Source organism: Capronia coronata, assembly GCF_000585585.1.
Source record: "Capronia coronata CBS 617.96 chromosome Unknown acBCG-supercont1.7, whole genome shotgun sequence".
NCBI classification, from domain to species: domain Eukaryota; kingdom Fungi; phylum Ascomycota; class Eurotiomycetes; order Chaetothyriales; family Herpotrichiellaceae; genus Capronia; species Capronia coronata.
Genome location: NW_006912899.1, coordinates 893,176 through 905,819, shown reverse-complemented (window position 1 = coordinate 905,819; position 12,644 = coordinate 893,176). Strand labels below are relative to the sequence as shown.

Genomic DNA, 12,644 nt, shown 5'->3' with positions numbered 1-12,644 from the left:
AAGTTTGGGACCCCTGCGCATTGTTCATTGTTAGTGTAGTAATCACGCCCATTGCCTTTGTATCAACAATCCTTCATTATCCAGTGACTCTTTCACCATTGTTTTGCTGCCCTGCAACTGACAAAGCATCAAGCCTGACAGGTTTTGCCTACTATTCGAAACATACCAGATCATACGCTGAGAAGATAGGTCCGGGGAACTGCTGGAACGCTGTGATGTGCAGACCCAAAACAGCTTCCACTGTCAAACCTTACTCAAGCAGCGGAATCTGGCTAAATACCTATGATTGAACTCTAGTTGCCAGTCTCATGCTCTGCTTGGAGCCAAGGCTAGCTCCCACCAACTGGACACAATCTAGGTCCTCGTCGATCATATACACTTCCTAACCCCATACTCTGGTTCCGTTGATCCCTGCAGCTATGTGACTTATTGACCCGACACAATCTGCTCCACTCGTTGATGCACAACTTGTCAATCGGCTGGTTCAATTCGGTGTTCGTCGTACTGTACTATTGATTTTTGCCTTTTCCTTGTCTATCCTTTGCTCTTGTTTGAAATATCTTTGATGACTCACTCGGTCAGTGTTTGAAGCGCCATCATGAGGTGCCAACCAATCTACCTTGTGGAGTTGGGCATCTTGGTGATATGTTGAGGACCAAGGTGTGCTCCTATGCTGCTCAACCAATGCTTTTAACTCGGCGAATTCAGTCAGTATCATTTTCTTGTTCCAGAAATTACAACTGCTTAGAAAGAGAGGCAGTCGCGGATGTAGTGACGAAAAGAACGATTCCTGTCCAGTATGATGCTTAATCTGGATTCTCTCTCAGCATAGCGCATGACTGCTAGCTAGGGTGTATCATCTTCACTCCTTTTGTTCGTCCAGCTCTCAGGAATCCTGTCTCCTTGTCCATGATGGTACATCGTTGGGCGTCATGGTTCTCAGACCCCTTTGTTGTCTCGGCTCGAAAGTGGAACGAGTAGCTCCCTCGCCAGGGTGTGCCTTTGCACTCTCAACAGAAGGCATGCATTTGGTGTACTCTATCTACATCAGGGCTTGGCTGCACTTCTCAGCAAACTGATTATGATTGCCTTGACGGTCTCGCTTCCCCGGTTTGAGCTTCATTGGGTCTTTGCCGTTCAAGGACGACGCAAGACCTCGTAGATACTCTGGATCTCTTCTGCTGTTAGGGGCTCCGGCTCTGATGCGGTGGTGCCTCGCTCGACGGCGTCGGTGGCGTGAGTAGGATAGTCGTTGACTGCCACAGTTTGGTCCCCTTTGGGCTGGGGAGCACTGACCTTTGGTGTATCGTAGACGTCTGTGAGCTCAATCCAAGTTTTGATTGTGTGTCTTTCTACCCCATCGTTCACTTCCTTCGTCACACACTGCTGACGGCGAAGTGAGGTATGCCCATGGTCGTATGCGGTATCATACGTGAAGCTTCTAAAGCGAGACTGAAGAACGTGGGACATTGCCTCCGACATGATAGATTCGACAGGGTCATGTTCGTCCTTTGGGACCGTCTCGGGTATCTTCGGGGCCTTCGAGGTTTCGGCCGTCTCCAGGCTTTCATTGAGTTCTCCCCTTGTTCCTGCTGCAGTTGTAGTGAGATTGACTTCTCCATCGCACAGTTCCACATTTGCCTTGACGGACGACGCACTAGCTGAAGTATGATTACTGGAGGTGTTGCGTGAAGCTCTTCCAGAGGCCCATCTTTCAGCTGTTGCAGCATCCTCGCGGCTTGCAAGTTCGACTGTGTATTCATTCTTCAGCAGCTTATCTTTCCCACCCCTGGCGATTTTGGCTGCAATCAATCCCCGTTTGATGGACTGGGTTTCTTGGTCAAAGGCCTCCGGATCATGTGCTCGTTGGAGGCGATACTGCTCAACCAGCGTGGCATCCGAGATATGATGAATTGTTGGGAGAGTGGGCATAGACAGAGTTGGATGGAAGATTGAATCTGGTGGGGTGGGTGGAGGTGGCCTCATGATGTGCGCAGTGAGATCAGTAGCAATAGTCTCGGCGGCAGAGCTGTAGCTGGTTCCAGTGTCGTTCTCAGAGTCATCACTTTCTGCCGGGCTTGAGGAACCTTCACGCGGTTCAACCATGGAAGCTGCATTGCTGTCTGTGTCAGATTCATCACCTATGGGAGTCTCCACCGTGTTGTCTATGTTGGTTTTCCTCTTCTCGTGAGCCCCCAATCCCTCGCTGGCGGAATTCAGAGGCCGATGGGTTGCATGAAAGTGTATGATGGGTCCCCACACGACAGTCTGAGCAGTGGCGTTCTCATCTGTAGGCAGAGTAGTACTTAGGAGCGTGCTTTGACCCGATACGGTACCGGAGGATGAGTATGATCTTCCCTGCTCACAAGACTTATCAGCCGCAATCTTGACTTCTCAGCACCCAGATGCATACTTACTGATCGTTTGGTGTCCGTAGAGATCGGGTCGTCGTGACTCTCAGTTGATTTGTCCATGCGACCCGTCAAAGCTTCAGGTCCCGGAGGCTCTGCAGACACTATAGTGCACCGTGGGAAGTTCCTAGCTAGTGTGGCCATGTAGATGTCCCCCACGATAGTTGAAGCACGTATCGCAGGAGAACGGACAAGATTGGACCCGATTTTGTGACCGCTGCCCATCTTCGGAAAGTGGTCGCACAATTTGTCCACTGTAGGATTCATCTTGTCCATCTTGATGAGATACACTGAGAAATCTCCACGTGTTATTGACAATTCTGGACCTCCGCAGTAGAAAAAGGCTTACAAGGGAGACTGGAGGCGAACTTCAAGACGGTGACAGTAGAGAGTTTGCAGTCGAAGCACAAAGGGTACTTGTTTCTCGACTTGAGAGGACTAATAATGGTACCAGGATTAGCAGTAAGAACCTCAAGCATCGTGATCAAGAAGGGTACCTACATGCAGGGTCCTTGTTGGCTGGAGACACAAGTAGAGTGGCCGGGAGGAAGCGTTGAGCGGAGGAGCTCTTGGTGAGAAGCACTGCAGTGGTGCGGATGCAGCCGTCTAGGGTGCGTAAGTGAATAAAGTGACAGTGAGAGTGAGATCGACAGTAACCGCGAGTGAATACCTGCAGAGAGCAGATCTAGAAAGGCGCAGACAAACATAAGACAAACCAGTCACCTAGTTGCATCAAACTCACCATGCGACAAACTAGTGGACAGCAATGCTAATAAAAGTGACGTGGGGTCTTCGTTCTTCAAGATGGCAATGTCTTGTCGTATTCATTCAGTACCTCGTACCTACTTTTGTCAAGGATCAACCTTCCATCCTGAGTTAGGTACTGTTGTTCAATAGCCTTGTCTCTTCTTGGGTTGGTAAGGCTCCTCTAGATACTTGATATCTTCCTCGCTGAGCTTGATCTTGACGGCCTCAACGGCTTCATCGATTCTCTCCTTCTTGTTCAGACCCACGATAGGACATACGTCCTTCTTGCTGAGACACCACGCAATTGCGATTTGAGCCATGCTCTTTCCCAGCTTCTTTGCAACCTTCTCTACCCGACCGATAATCTCTTCGTCGACCTTGTCATCTCTGGAGCGGACCAACAATTGGAGGAAGTTGTCTGTCTTCTCTCGCAAGCTGTCACGGCTGGTCCATGGACGGGCTAATGCTCCGCGCGCCACAGGGGACCAAGGGACCAGTCCAACACCAGTGTGATTGCAGTACGGGATCATCTCGTTCTCCTCTTCGCGGTAAAGTAAGTTGTAATAGTTCTGCATCGACACAAACTTGTGCCATCCATGGCGGTCTGCAATGTTTTGCAGCTCCTGGAATTCCCACGCCGCCATACTTGAGGCACCGATATAGCGAACCTTTCCAGACTCGACGACGTCATTCAGTGCGCGCATGATCTCTTCGCGTGGTGTCGAACGATCAAGCCGGTGGATCTGGAGGACGTCGATATAAGTGCCTAAACGAGCAACACTCTTGTCGACCGCATCCAAAATATGTTTTCGACTGAGCCCGATCTGGTTGAGCATGTCGCCGTCATTGATCGCACTGGCACTGATTGGTTTGTCGGGAGTGTCTGGTGTGACACCGAAATAGCATTTGCTCAGGATCACAAGGCGCTCTCTTGGAATGTTGTACTTCTTGATCGCTTTGCCGATGATCTCCTCGGATTTGCCATGGGAGTATACATCCGCCGTGTCCCAAGTCCTGATGCCGGCCTTGTACGCATACTCAAGCAACGGTAGCGCTTCGTCTTCGTTGAGCACCCACTCTTGCCATTGTGAGCTGCCGTATGACATAGCTCCACTATGGGAATCAGAAGGTGAATGACACTCCCAGGCTGGATGAACTCACAGGATTACCTTGGAGACCTTGAGGCCCGATTTTCCGAGATTTTGGTACTCCATTGTGCTTGGAGGATGAGCTAATGAGCTGTTGCAAAAAGAGTGTCACCCGACGAAGATCTGGAAAGGATGCAAAGGTGGAGATAATTGCACCCTTCGCCTATTAAAATCTGTGATCAGGGTACAAGTCAAAAGGAGGAAGCAGACAGAGAAGCCATGACCTTTATAACACTTCCACCAGCCAAGCGTCTTTCGGCAAGAGACGAGGGGATGTCGATCAATTCGGCCAGCTTCAACGGCTTTTGTCCTATCGGCATCTCAGCTACCGTCGGAAACAAGCCCTCCGGACGGCAATGAAGTCTTAACCCCGCCTAATATTAGTCAGAATATGCCTGGCAACGAAGATCACGTGCACATATCTCCCCCACAAGATCACGTGGTGAGCCGAATTCCTTTTGATCAAAACATCCGGCAACATCTTTCTCTTCATTGCTCTGGTCCTGAGGATCGTCAATACTCTTGGAAGATATCATGAGCTTGTGCACCTAAACCCTGTCCCAGCCAGTCCATCTACCCTGATAGCCCTGGTAAGATCTGGTCTCCGACCCTTTTTCCGCCTGGAATGCAGAACCAGATGCGACCGCCTCAGTTCTCAGCTTTATATGTGCCGGACTGGCGGATGTCGCTAACATGTACAATTATGTTCCACACATCATGGTATGTACTGATTTGTGGGCACATTGGTTTGGAAAGGGATCACAGCCGATACCCACAACATCAATTGCCAGTGCTTGAGCTTGTGGCTATAAAAGTTTGATGTGATACTATGTCCGTTGACGAGATGGAGACTGGACTTAGAGAAGGCTCAGCATCGACCTCTTTTGTCAGGCACCAGACCACACCAGGCTGGGACAAGGCTGGATGGTCACCAAGCTGGTAAGCCATGATGGAGTGAATGTGTCTGGCTCCCTCGCTGGTAGGTCTGCTCATGTGTCCCCTTCCTTTCTAACGATGCAGTCCTCCGGAACGCGGTTTGGACCTGTTGGAGGACGATTTCAAGAAACCATAAATAAACTTAGGAGGAAAACGCAAGAGGGGGCTCAGCGACGGCAACGATGACGGGTCTGAGGACGAAGAAAGATCCTCTTGTCACTCGGCTGCAGACGGAGGATCCTGCCGACAATGAATCGGACGATGAAGACAAAAAGGACGGCAACGATGGCAATGCCGGTGGAGCTACTGGCAGATCCAGCGTTGCGACGAGACTATCAATGCGTCACGAGCGAGGACGCCTCCTGAACTCGATCGCGTGGAGCAGAGATCGGAGGCAGAATACTTCACCATCTTATGCAACAACCAGGCCGTGGCAGAGACAATAATGCCAAGCTTGACCTCTGTGAGATCTGGGCCAAGCCGCGCGAAGCGTGCTCAAATCAGTAAATGTATCCTGTAGTAATTTGATGACCTTTGGTTCCCCAACCTACGCTGGCTATCTAAATATCTATTCTAGATTTTCATAGGTCTACATAGAATGCTAAATCCGGCGCTTTTATCCAATCGTAATCTATCATCTCTCTATACTTTTAGTATATTGTTCGTAGTCATTCAAGTTAGTGTCGTCTCATCTCCTCCTTCCTTTCAACTCCTCCACAATTCCGCGAACCGCCCGAGCGATCTCATGTCTCCCGTCATAGAATGGATATACAATGACAGCGAACATGGCTGCGAAATGCCAGATGATGGCCATGGTGACCCAGCCGCCAAAGAAGGTCTTTGTGAAGATGTAGTCCCGGTATAAAGGCAAAGGCCACAGGACGATGGTCACCAGGACGTTGACAACGAAGTAAATGCTGGCATATCTGAACCACTTTCTGATATGTCTGAGTGTCGGTTCATCGAAGGGGTGGACCACTTCGTCGAGGGGGACTCGAGCATTCAGTTGAGTACTTGGTTTTCGAATCGGTGGTGGGCCGCTCTCCTTTTCTCCGCCTGTGAGGTAGGTTCCTTTCCCGGAAGAGCCGTCCGCCGTTTTGAGTGTCTCGTTGACGGCTTCGCTACTGGGTAGCTCGGACTGCAGAGAGCTACTCGGTTGGCTCTTGTCTTCGATAAGGTCAATCCTCAGGAATTCGCGCCAGTCAAATCGGCTCGGCCAGACCAAAGAGATGATGACAGAATAGAGAGCTGGGGAGAAGAAAGAGACGATGGCCCCGTAAAGACCTGGCAGCTGTTCCTGCGTGGTTTGAATGTTTATGGCACCAGACCAAACCCAGGACAGGGACAGCCAGGTTGCAAGGCCGGACATCAGCCCAAGAATGGGAGCCAGGATGGCCGCCAACTTGGTTTGTCGAGACCAGAGGAGCGTTAGAATCATGGGCAGGATGCCAGGACAAGCAACAATTGGTCGGAAGTAAGTAGACCAGTTGTTTGTTGCGCCGGCGTACTCGAGCATGATGGCAAAGCCTGCCATAAAGCAGCCGTGGAAGATCACACCCCAGTGACTGACCTGGAGGGTCTTGCGGTCGGATGCACGCGGGTCGATGTAGGTGCGGAAAAAGTCGAGAGAGATGATACTGCTGACTGCAATCATGGACGAAGAGACGGTGCTGGTGATGGCCATGAAGATGAGCACCAGCAGACCGGCAGTGGCACCGGTGCCAAGCAGAGATCTCAGCACGTATGGCATCACGAGGCCGGAGTTGACCTGAGTAAGAGTCAACCTATTGGGATAGTCGAACCAGATAGGAGTCTTTTCGATTGCGCGGGCGCTGAGACCGATGATGGTTCCGGTGCACCAGGGGATGGCGATGATGACAATTGAGACCAGGTCATATGCCGGCACTGTCGAGTGCACTTCGGAAGCGAACGACTTCTGCCAGAACGCCGTGTCCATGAGCACAAGGGCAAGGTTGCCAAACTTCAGCACAAGGCCGAACAGGACCGCTGTAAACACGAACATTAGTGTGAAATCCTGGTGTGATATGACGAATTTGTACTTACAACTCCGGGACTTCATGGTCAGAAGAGAGCCTTCGTAGTTGCCAGGAATATAGTCATCCGTGGCTTTGACTTTCTCGTACAAGCCCGAGATGCCACCAATGTGCTTGTTCGTCAAGACGGCCAGAGAGAAGTATATCAAGAGAATCAACGCGATGGTGGTATGGAGGAAATCTGTCAAGAAGGTTGCCTTTAGGCCACCAAGGGCCGTATAGGTGACGACTTCAAAAGTACCAGAATCAGCGTTTGAACATCCGCCATCGATCCTTCGAGTCACTTACCTCCTGCAGGGATCAGGATACACGCAGCGATGACGTGCATTCCAGTCATTCCCGTAACCAGCTGGGCGCCTGCGAGAATCATGCTGCCGCAGCCAAAGATATTGTTGACAAGGTTCAGTAGAATGAACAGCCAGTGCGCGTATCTTCCATATCTCATCTTGATGATCTCGAGCGAGGTATGCGCGTAGGGGACTCGCAGCTTTGCCACAATACCGAGCACGGCCATGAGCGCAATCTGGAAAGACAAGCCGCTTGCCCACCAAACAGGCAACGCGATCCCCCACTTGTACGTGTAGGCGGCCGAAAAGACGCTTTCGTTAATCCACATCCTGCAGCAAACAGTCAGTGAATACACACGTGGCACGTGACACGATGAATGTCCTGGCCATTAGAACTTACCAACTCGAGAACACTGCTGAGGCCGTCAACCCCGTCCCTACGGAACGATTCGCGACCATGAACATCTCCGACTGGTCGCTGTCCTCCGCAAGGTACCTCTTCTGTATGCGGACTGCAACGACGATGATGATGCAGAACAGCACCGAAAGACCAACGATAATGCCATAGCCGTCAGCCTGCGTGAGAAGTTCGGCAGCCATGTTGATGCTGGACTAATCCGGGGAGGAAAACTTGAGAGGAAACATCCTCACCGAGCAGATTCTGGAAGTAAATATACCACGCTCCGTCTCACCCCTACCAGAATCCGCGTTGATGTGCTCATGTATGCACATCGCATCATCAATCCTAGCCAGTGGAGGGAACTCTCCAATGCCGATCTTCTGATTGCTGAGGGTTAGCACTTTTCATTTGCTAAGATGCATAGATATCTCGGAGGCATGCAATCGCGTGCTCACGTGGTGGAGTAGCGTAATGGCGTTATACGACTCTGGCAGCACGCAATACCGATATGGGCCGCCGATCTCCACACCATCGGAATAGAGTGCAGCAGCTTTGCAGGTACCGAATACCTTCGACCATATGATCGGGAGCAAAACACTTCAGCGGTAGGAAGAAGTGTACGCATTGCATCCTGCAGCGAGGATATGCTTAGCCATGAGTTATGTCGAGAGAGTGTTCGTATGGGCTGCAATGTAGAACAAAATTGAGGTTAGTATGCCTGAGATCCCAGAAAGGTTCAAGACCTACCTCAGCCTTGGCCAGCCCTACTAAATTTGCCTAAGCTTCCTGGCATATCCTATCAAGCACTTCTGTGTACACTTAGCTTCTCAATGTGTGGTCAAGATCTCTTGGCTTCTGGTCCGTAGGCTTGTCCGTAGTCTTGTAAGTGCCATGGTAGTGAACAGGACATAGCATGCGCCAAAATGAAAGCGCCACAATTCCAGCTCATGTACAACACCGTGCGATACCTGCTGTTGTTTTGCAGCGTCGGCGAAGCTTGTCATTGATGAATCTTCCGGGAGCCTGCTCTTTCACTACCTCTGTTATCGTTTACCGAATTTGCTCGAACCGAACCGCGACCGAGTTCCTGCCTTGGCTCGTCACTCGATCTATTCTTGTCGGGAAACAGTGCATTTGGAGGAAGAGGTGGGACAAGTTGTAGACCACTAGATGGGCCTTCGAGGGTGGCTAAGATTTAGGAAGGTGGAGAGTTGCAGAGAGCGCAGGTGTAGATCGCAAGGTAAGGAAGCGGGTTTAGAGCGGCATGTGAATGGTGATCGCTGACTAAGATGGTCGCACGCGGGAGAGATCTCCATGTCTTGGCAAGGCTGTTGTCCCCTGAACCCCTTAGCAAGTGAAGTAACCAAAGTTTTTCCTAGTGGACTACCCAGTGTTCTTTGTATGTCAACAGTCGAGTCGAATACCATTGTTGACCATGATATGTGGTACGGCCTGTCCAATCTTTGTCTAATCTTTGTCCTTTCATTGTTTTGTAGGACTCGAGGGAAGTACGTATCCATTGTTCATATGTGAAACATAAGGCTAGAGTACAAACCATCCTCCAAATCGTCGTATCTGGCAGTAAGGTCAGCTCTGGTTTGAAAGATGTCATAGCCTTGACGATGAAAAGTGTAGATTTTCTTGTGTAGAGTCTCCGGCGGCTCTCATGCGTCTTCGCAGCTCTGGATTGCCCAATCTGCAGTCCCAAGGCGGCCAACGGCAGCGATGCCTCCGAGAGAAGAGACTCGATGTTGACTGGAAACTCTTTGTGACTTCGAATACAACGCAGTCTGATGTCGTCCTTTCACCAGAATGTCTCAAGTCCATAGGAGAATGGAATGGAATGAGACATGGCTGCCTCGATGGCCAATGTGAACCCATGGCGCACATCTGCCTTCTTCATATAGTCCAGGTTCGAAAACTCTGCGCATCATGTTCCATACTTACATTGCGCGTGTGCCATCTGCATTCTATTGTTCCCTATTCTTGCTCGAGTCCAGCTGGCCTGAACTCCTTCGACTTTCCTTATTCGTGAACAGTATCCGACCAGGTTTTGCTACGGTTTTTTGGAACGTAACGCCTGGAGAGCAGTGATCTATCTAACTGAGGCTTTCGTTGCCTGGTCCTCAATATCAGGATATCATCCATCATGAACCGATCTCAGCCTTCATACCCATCGCCGCGTGGCTATTCCTCCGGTGACCTTCCAGCCAACATGCAAGACGCACCTTGCAACCCAGCAGGAGGGGTCAACTATCCACAGGACCAATGGTTGCTGCAGCAGCCTACACCATCATCTCTGACCTCGACACCACAACCGGCACAGACTCCATTTGGCAACCCGAGGAAGCCAGTTAGAGCAGGTATCCGAGAAAAGAGATACGACAACCAACCAAAGGTATACCATGAGATCCCGTCTTTCCCATCATTCGACGAACCTGTTCCGGACTCGGCATCATTGGAGGAGATCTGCGCAAGATACCCCAACCATCTTCGTGGGAAATACCTAGATGCCTTCATTCAATGGTACTGGACTGCCAACGACATATTCAGTCGCCTCCACCCTCTAGCGATCCAAGAGTTCAAGCAATACGGCATAGCCACCTGTTCGACTCACAACAATCGAGCGAATTTCCTGTTCAAGCGCCTCGACACATATCTGAAGAACATGACAGCAGATGAGGTCAAGCAGCTCTGCCTTGCGCCCAAGATCCGCAAATGCCTGGCCGACGGCACTGAGCGGTATGGCGGCTCCAAACTTCAAGGCAAATTCAACAATCCCTATGCTCAGGAGGTGAGAAGATTTCCTCGACGGCGTGACAATAGAACTGCAAGTGGCACAGCAGCAGGACGACCAGCCTTTCTGGCCCCAAAGCCACAGGAATTCCCTGTTTGGGAGTCAATCGAAGCATTCAACACATACAAGACTGCAATGGCTCAATATTGGTCCCAACAATGGCAGTGCGCAGACCTTATCATTGATGCCGATGCACATCTTTCCAATATCGGGCCAACTGAGCGAAATGCCTTGATCCTTCAAATTGCACAGTTACCTGCCTCGCATACCCTCCAGACTCTTTTCCAATACCATTCGGCTGAAGCTTGTCCTGCTTTCCTCCAGCTGATCGACTCCAAGGTCAAGGCTATCTTCAATGACATGGTCTCAACGAATTTACATTCAGTTACAGCTGATCTGCTGAGCCTGAACCGACAATATGCAGTGTCTATCGTACTGTCTCAGCAAGAAGCCATATGTGCCAAGCTGCGTGAGCTCACTGCAGGTCTGGACAATGTTCTGCAGAACGGTCAGAAGATAGTCGGACTTGTTCATCAGGCTATCAAGGCGAATGCGGGATTGGCAGGGAGTGATGTTCCTGCTACTACTACATCACTCAAGCGATCTATTGGGGAGGTTGAGACCGAAGATATGTTCCCAAAGAGAGTAAAGCTCGAAAATTCCGACATGCAATACCATAACCAGGTCCTGCCGAGTGGTGGCCTGGTTGAGATGTGCGAGCCAAACGACTTCGACAAGGAACTGGACGAATGCAATGCACTTATGCAGCAAGAAAATGCTCAGCTTTTGATATCTCAATGCACCAATAGCAGCGAGAATGTCGTGCAATGGTTGCAAGGTGTTTCTTCCACAATTTCGCCTCCGCCTTCTCAGATTCCTCCTCCTGAATGTTCCTCAAGCAACGGTAACAGCAATAACATGGTCTTCGACAACGAACATATCCAGAAAGCTGAGAGTACAGATTCAGGATGGCCTCCAGAGATTCTCGACGAGGTCGAAACAGCACAATCTTCCATCCACGGAGCAGGAGACCCTGATGTCCAGATGTCGAACCAATATTTGCCTGCACCTGTACAACTTCAGAATCAACAAACAGGATCAGGCATGTACTATTCATTGGATGTCTTGCAGAACCCCGGTTCGGTTGTCTTGAGTACTGACCCAGACTGGCTGAAGCAGATGTTGGAGGAGAAACTTTAAGGTGTCGTTGGATGTGAAGGTGGATGAGCAGGTGATGGCTGTAGCTCAAACCTCGCAAGAAGCTAACTCAAGTGTCTGTGAGCTATCAACATGATGGATTGTGCTGGACAGATCAGTACAAAGGCAACAGAATGCAGAGCGAGCAAAGCTGAACAGCTTGGAAGGGGAAGAAGAACGAAGCAGAAAAGTGATGCCAGGTACCTTCAGTGAATACATGCCGTTGATGCCTGCAGGTCAGGTGTAGCTATGTATTGTCTAGATCGGCTCAGACAGCTGGCTGGCTGTTCCGTAAGTTCAAGAGTGGTTAGATGTTGAGATGATTCATTCTGGTGATCGGCGACAAGTCCTTAGTAGTTAGATCGGTACAGACTGCGGTTTGTAGTTGTGGTCTGTCCAAGATCGGTTGCAGGCACAATCGCACAATGGGAATATTAGAATGTGTCGAAATAATAATATCAGTTCGATAGATGGTTGAAGATAGCCAGCTATCGCCAATTCAGAGAGACAGATCGTCTTACCCAGACTGCAATGTTCTTCTGCCAGGTCCAGAAGCGGGTTGGCGAATCCTCTGCTTTTGGAACAAGAGACGCTGTTGCTCTCTTTTTTCATGCAAATAGACGGTTTCAGACGGCCATGGGGACATCAATAAAGGTCCGCCCAGGCC

General features: G+C 50.3%; 4 protein-coding genes across 4 annotated transcripts; 1 reads left to right on the top strand and 3 right to left on the bottom strand.

Moving 5' to 3' along the window:
* Positions 1–1,137: 1,137 nt before the first annotated feature.
* Positions 1,138–2,687, bottom strand: A1O1_07889 (uncharacterized protein; the record flags this gene model as incomplete). Its single annotated transcript, XM_007728755.1, has 2 exons — positions 1,138–2,358; positions 2,418–2,687. The coding sequence occupies 2 exons, from the start codon at positions 2,685–2,687 to the stop codon at positions 1,138–1,140; spliced, it is 1,491 nt and encodes a 496-aa protein (XP_007726945.1).
* A 614-nt stretch (positions 2,688–3,301) lies between these two features.
* On the bottom strand, positions 3,302–4,372 carry A1O1_07888 (alcohol dehydrogenase; the record flags this gene model as incomplete). The annotated part of the gene is made up of 2 exons (XM_007728754.1): positions 3,302–4,271; positions 4,320–4,372. The coding sequence occupies 2 exons, from the start codon at positions 4,370–4,372 to the stop codon at positions 3,302–3,304; spliced, it is 1,023 nt and encodes a 340-aa protein (XP_007726944.1).
* A 1,558-nt stretch (positions 4,373–5,930) lies between these two features.
* On the bottom strand, positions 5,931–8,183 carry A1O1_07887 (uncharacterized protein; the record flags this gene model as incomplete). The annotated part of the gene is made up of 4 exons (XM_007728753.1): positions 5,931–7,249; positions 7,307–7,525; positions 7,585–7,913; positions 7,984–8,183. The coding sequence occupies 4 exons, from the start codon at positions 8,181–8,183 to the stop codon at positions 5,931–5,933; spliced, it is 2,067 nt and encodes a 688-aa protein (XP_007726943.1).
* A 1,949-nt stretch (positions 8,184–10,132) lies between these two features.
* On the top strand, positions 10,133–11,980 carry A1O1_07886 (uncharacterized protein; the record flags this gene model as incomplete). Its single annotated transcript, XM_007728752.1, has 1 exon — positions 10,133–11,980. One exon carries the CDS (start codon positions 10,133–10,135, stop codon positions 11,978–11,980), a length of 1,848 nt encoding a protein of 615 aa, XP_007726942.1.
* Between the last annotated feature and the right edge of the window lie 664 nt (positions 11,981–12,644).